Raw genomic sequence first — 6,270 nt, 5'->3', positions numbered from 1 at the left:
CTGGCAGCATCTGGAGAGCTCCACAGCCCAGGGCAGCCTTGGAGACCTGCAGGTTTGGCAGGCTCAGCTTTTCCCCCACTGTATCACCATGAGCCATCTGGCTTGCACACCAGACAGCCCCGGTCAGATAGCCGACCTGTGCAGCCTGGCAAGGCCAGATCAGAGCACGTAGTAACTGTCAGGAAGTAGCATAGAAGAAAGAAAACCAACAATCAACACCAGTCAAGCCTCTATTGGTGTGCACTTTTATTTTAACTGGTCTTAAGTCAGTGTACAGGTAGCCCACGTACTGGCACCACTTCCCCTAGACGCTGTGGGGGACTCTAACGCCTTCACATCTACCATACAGCCCGCTTGCTTGACAAATTGCAGATAAAAAGGATCAAGTGTGTTTTGTTTTTAAGGCGCAAGGATACAAAAAGACACTTGTTAGGTTACATCATTTACAGACAAGCATTTATGACCGAACACCAGTAACTGGCATCGGCTTACTCCGAGCTGGGCTGCTGCCTTCACAGAGGCGAGTAACTTCCTGTAACAATGCATTATAACAATATTTGGAATGACTATTAAAAAAAACAAATGTACAATCAAAGTCCTCAGATGCATTGTAGAACTTTGGGGGCGTTCACTCCAACATGTTTCATTTTAAGACTGCTGCTGTCACCTTCACCGTTCCAGTTTTTTAATCCTGAGTCAAGCGCCAAAAGAAAACAAATAAAGCCATGCCAATCTCATCTTGTTTTATGCGCATTTATGGGTTTCATTTCATCACAAGGGTGTGGGTGTTGGTAACAGTCCGGTTTAGAAGCATTTGCGGTGGACAATGGAGGGTCCGGATTCATCGTACTCCTGCTTGCTGATCCACATCTGCTGGAAGGTGGACAGGGAGGCCAGGATGGAGCCTCCGATCCAGACAGAGTACTTGCGCTCAGGTGGGGCAATGATCTGCAGGGAAGAGGAGGAATCGGTCAGATACACAGTGTCAAACTACACTCGCTGCCCATGCGTGGCCCTGCAAGATGGAGCTGCCTAATTCCCTTATCTAGCCTCAGCCAAGATGCCATGAAGCCTCAACAGCCTTAAGACACAACCTCACACACCCACCTCCCTCCTCCCTGCTTTGCAGCCAGTATTTGCACTAATCCCATTATTCATATGGTTGGGTGGATGCCATCTTGTCCAGAGCAAGGCCATTAAGGCTGCACCAGACACAGAAGTATAGTTTCTATCTTTTCTAGTAGGAGTTTAGCTTACCCGCCTCCGCCCACCCTGCATTTCAGCATTAAGAGGGATGCAGAGAGGTTCCCATGACTCCATCCTACCTTGATTTTCATTGTGCTGGGTGCCAGGGCTGTGATCTCCTTCTGCATCCTGTCAGCAATGCCAGGGTACATTGTGGTACCACCAGACAGCACTGTGTTGGCATACAGGTCCTTACGGATATCCACATCGCACTTCATGATGGAGTTGAAGGTAGTTTCGTGGATACCACAGGACTCCATACCTGTGAGGAAGAAGCAGTCTCAAGTCAGCAAGGGCTCAGACACAGCCAAGGAAGCCTGAGGAGCTACTGTGGACAACCAAGAGACCAGCGACCAGCGCACAGCAGCCCCTTCAGTGGGAAGGGGCCACAAAGCCATGGCTCTGACAGGCTCAACCTCCTATTCTACCACCTCAAGTCCCTCAAACAGCTTTAGGCTGCATACGAAGTGAGGCTAACTGGTGGGACACAGCACAGACCTTGCTATGGACCAGCAATAATATGGTAACTGGCTGCCACTGTCTCCAGGTCACCCTTTAGAGAAAGGAACATTGAGGGGCACAGGGTATTCTAAAAAGTTGGACTTACCCAAGAAAGATGGCTGGAAGAGGGCCTCAGGGCACCTGAACCTCTCATTGCCAATGGTGATGACCTGGCCATCAGGGAGTTCATAGCTCTTCTCCAGGGAAGAGCTAGAGGCAGCTGTGGCCATCTCCTGCTCAAAATCCAGGGCAACATAGCACAGCTTCTCCTTGATGTCACGCACAATTTCTCGCTCGGCTGTGGTGGTGAAGCTGTAGCCTCTCTCTGTCAGGATCTTCATGAGGTAGTCCGTCAGGTCACGGCCAGCCAGATCCAGACGGAGGATGGCATGGGGGAGGGCATAACCTTCGTAGATGGGCACAGTGTGGGTAACACCATCACCAGAGTCCATCACAATACCAGTGGTACGACCAGAGGCATACAGGGACAACACAGCCTGGATGGCTACATACATGGCTGGGGTGTTGAAGGTCTCGAACATGATCTAGGGAGAGAAAAGGCAGCGTTGAGTCAACAGCAAAAACCAGGGTTCTTGCTACAGGTCTATACCAAGTCCATGCAAGTGGTCAAGTGGTTTTACTTTTGCCCCTGTATAAGATACTTCACTCCCCCTCGAAGTCCATGCTTATCTTGCCTGGTCTCCACCCACACCTGCCAGGCCAGAGCCTGAGCAGGGACATCACCACCACAGACCCATCCATGTCACAGCAAGGAACAAAACAAATGCCAAGTAAACTACAGTACAGTCACTCAAGGCTGGTAAATCGATTAGTGTGTCTAGTCAGAAACAGCAGTTAGACAAGTTGCTAGTTCAGTCTCAGAGAAAGCCAGCTTAGAAGAGCAAACAAAACCTGTCAAGGTCCAGCAAAGAGCAGACTCAGGTCAGGAAAGGAAAACCCTGTGAAGATGGCAAAAAGGGAGAATAGTGGTGAAGGAGGAGAGAGGACAACATGGAAGAGAAGAGCTGGCCTGCAGCAACATCTGCTGTAGCTCCAAGCTCCAGAGTCTTACACACCTGTGTCATCTTCTCTCTGTTGGCTTTGGGGTTCAGGGGAGCCTCTGTGAGCAGCACAGGGTGCTCCTCAGGGGCTACTCTCAGCTCGTTGTAGAAAGTGTGGTGCCAGATCTTTTCCATGTCATCCCAGTTGGTGACAATACCATGTTCAATAGGGTACTTCAGGGTCAGGATACCTCTTTTGCTCTGGGCTTCATCACCAACATAGCTGTCTTTCTGGCCCATACCAACCATCACACCCTGCACAACAAAGAAAAAGCAGTAAGCACAGCGGAACAGCAAGCCCCACTGGGTGGGTAACCTGCTGTTCCCAAACCCCTGTCTCCAGTTACTGTCCCTATGCTGTCCCCACATTATCAAGAAAGGCATTCAGCCAACTGCTCCAACACACACTGCACACAAGCTCTGCAGGAGGCTGTAATTCACCTCCAGTTGTGTTGCAGCGCAGAAGCTCTTGTGTTATAAAGCCAAATAAAAGGATTTCTTGAAGCTCAATGCCTCTAGGGGAACGGTTTCCACCGAAAGCCCCTCTCTTTTGTCCGGTAACAGGCATCCCAGCCACCTACCTGATGTCTGGGGCGACCCACGATGGATGGGAAAACAGCACGGGGAGCATCGTCCCCGGCGAAACCGGCCTTGCACATACCGGAACCATTGTCAACAACGAGCGCAGCAATATCATCATCCATGGCTGGCTGCGGAAAAAGAGGAGAGAAAGAGACATGAGCATCACCGGTCAGGCACCAGCCACCGCGCCGCGCCCCATCCCCGCAGTGGCGGGCGGGGAAGGGAAGGCGATGCCGCCAAGGCCTTCCCCACCCATTTCCTTCCTGCTGGCGCGGCACCGCTTCGCCCGGCGCCCGCTAGAGGGTGCGACGCCTTCCAGATTTCGGCACTGCACGGATTTGGGACAAAGGAAGTCCCTGCGCCCTCTTGCATTATTACCATAAAAGGCAATGGATGGAGCGCGCCGCGCCTCGCCGGCCTCGCCCGCTGCCAGCTTTTGGGGGGACGCTGGCGGCCACTCCCCCCCCGGCTGGGTGGGCGCGGCTGCCACGCCCCAGCACCCCACCGTGTGCCAGCCAGCAGGGCCCGACGCCTCGCCGGGCTCCCCGCCTCCACACAGCCCCTATGGGTCATGCATGGGGCTCAGGGAGCCGGAGCCGCCCCGAAAGCCCTCCTGCAGCCTCAGAGGGCTACTGCAAGGAGCCACGGTGGGGTGAGCAGTAGCCACCTCGCCCAGCCCGCTAGCCAAGCGTGACCAGGGCTCTGCCCCACTGAACAGCGGCAGCACGGGTGGGATTAAAGCCAGGCTCTTATGCAATGGCCGCCCGCCCCGAGGAGGGCGAGCTCAGCCCCGGCGCCTCCGACAGCGCCGGTTTAATCCGCTGGCAAGGGAGGGGGGGGGCGGCGGCTGCCGGTCCATGTGCCAGCCCCGCACGGGGCAGCCCGGGAAGCGCCGCCGGTGCCCGGGGCGGGCAGGCTGCCTGCAGACGGCCACCGCCGCTGCCCTTTTCCCCTTCTCCCCCCACCTCCACCCCTCTGCATGCAGCTCTTGTCCCGATGCAACCACCTCGCCCTCGGGAGGGGGCACCGCCCCCCTTCCCCTGCAAAAAAAAAAAAAACCCACCGGGGCCGTTCCGTGTGCCCGGGAGGGGGGACCGCGCCCCTCCACAGCGGGGGACAACGCCCCCAGGCCCAGCCGCGGGCCCCCCAACCCCCCCAGCAGCGGCTGGGGGCGGGGGGACAGCGCGGAGCAGACAAAGCCCCGCACCCCGTTCCCCCCCCGCCGCTCCCGGGACACAATAGCCGAGCCGCCCGCTGCCCCGGCCCCGCGCACGGCCGCCAGCAATCCTCTTAGGAGGCGGATTAGCCCCGCGGGAGACAGGGGGGCGGCACACCCCCCACCACGCAACCAGCACCCCGAAACCCGTGCGAAGGCACCGTCTTATCCCCACACCCTAAAATATTGCAGCGCACGGCGGGCTGAGCTGCCCCCCCCCCCCCGCCGCGAACAAAGGGCGCTGGCGGGAGCGGGCACGCCATCTTCTCCAGAAGCTTAATTAACTAAATATTGAACAATGGCAACGATTTGACGGCGGAGCGCGGAGAGGAAAGCCCCCCGCCTCCCCCGTCCCGGCCCCCCCTCCCCCGGTCCCGCTCACCTTCGGGGAGTTGCGCGGTCGGAGCCGGGGCGGGCGGCGCGAGGCGGGCGGCGGCGGGAGCGGGGCGCGCGCGCGCGGGAGGCAGGCAGAGCTCGCAGCGGCTCCCGCCCGCCGCGCGCCCGGCCTCTTATAGGGCCGCCGCCGCCGCCGCCTCGCCATAAAAGGAAACTTTCGGAGCGCGCCGCTCTGATTGGCCGCCGCCGCGCCTCCCCGCCTCGCGCCGGCCCCGCCCCGGGCGCGCGGCAGCGCCCCCCGCCCTGCAAAGAGAAAAAATATTGGGGGGGGGGGGAGCAAAGCAAATCCCGGGTTGGGGGGGTGGGGGGGGTGTTGTGGGTGCACCCCACCTTCGCTCTGCTTTGCTGACGGATGGCTGTCCCTGCGCTCCCCCCCCCGCACCCCCGGGGGTCGCGGTGGTTTGGCCGCCCCCGGAGGGGAGCGGCTGCAACCCCTCACACAAAGCCCCGCGGGCTGGGGGGGCTCGGCCCGTTCGCCCCCCGCCTCCGGGCTGTGCGGGAGCCGGGCGGGCAGCTGCAGCCCCCCAGGAGGGGAAGGGGGTACCCCTGGGGCAACGTGCTGCAGGACCCCGCTCCCCCACCCCCCCGGGGGTTGGGGGGGGGGGGGTTGGCTCCTGCCTGCAGCGCTGCCCATCACCCTGGGCGTGCGGAGGTGGGGAGGGCCCGTCGCCTGCACCCCCAGGCGCGGGGCAAGCACCCATAACCCCCCATGGGTCCCAGCACGGAGCGGGACGCGGGGCCAAGTTCACTGCTGATGTCAGCAGGCAGCGGCGACGCGGCTGCTGCCAGCCCGCTGCCAGGCCTTCGGCCCTTGAACCCACCCGGGGGACGTCGCGGCCGCCTCCGGGCACCGTTAAAGGCCGTGTCCCTACGGTGGCGGCGATACCTGGGAGACGGAAATGCTCCACCGGCTCTGACTCGGTGCCCGAGTCAAGCGGGGGACCCTAGTCCCTGCTCCCCATCCTGCCCCGGGCTGGTGGGTGCCACCGTGCGAGCAGCGATTTGCTCGGATTTGGGCAATATTTGTTTCTGTCCTCTTTGATCCAAAGCTTGCCGGAGCGGGAGACGTGGCTGCTCCTGCCTGGGCTGCAATTGCTTTCTGCAATTCCCTCTTTGGCTGTTCCGATCAAATATCGGTTGGGAATAAAGGCAAGGGCAGCGTCCACGGAGCAGCCGGCAGCAGCGACGAGAGGGCTTTGCGTCTCCAGAGCGTTGTGCGAACGCGGGCTGATTAATCAAGGTAATTAAGCAGCCCTGTAAGTAAAGTAG

The 6,270-nt window shown here is 59.4% G+C and overlaps 1 protein-coding gene across 1 annotated transcript; it reads right to left on the bottom strand.

Annotated features, from left to right (window-relative positions):
* Positions 1-222: 222 nt before the first annotated feature.
* Positions 223-5,032, bottom strand: ACTB (actin beta). The gene is made up of 6 exons (XM_075718142.1): positions 4,988-5,032; positions 3,389-3,517; positions 2,823-3,062; positions 1,853-2,291; positions 1,326-1,507; positions 223-948 (listed from the first exon to the last, which is right to left on the bottom strand). Exons 2-6 carry the CDS (start codon positions 3,509-3,511, stop codon positions 805-807), a joined length of 1,128 nt encoding a protein of 375 aa, XP_075574257.1. The 5' UTR covers positions 3,512-3,517; positions 4,988-5,032; the 3' UTR covers positions 223-804.
* Positions 5,033-6,270: the final 1,238 nt, after the last annotated feature.

The sequence above is a fragment of the Pelecanus crispus genome, chromosome 11 (assembly GCF_030463565.1).
Source record: "Pelecanus crispus isolate bPelCri1 chromosome 11, bPelCri1.pri, whole genome shotgun sequence".
NCBI lineage: Eukaryota > Metazoa > Chordata > Aves > Pelecaniformes > Pelecanidae > Pelecanus > Pelecanus crispus.
This window is presented reverse-complemented; position numbering and strand designations above follow the sequence as displayed.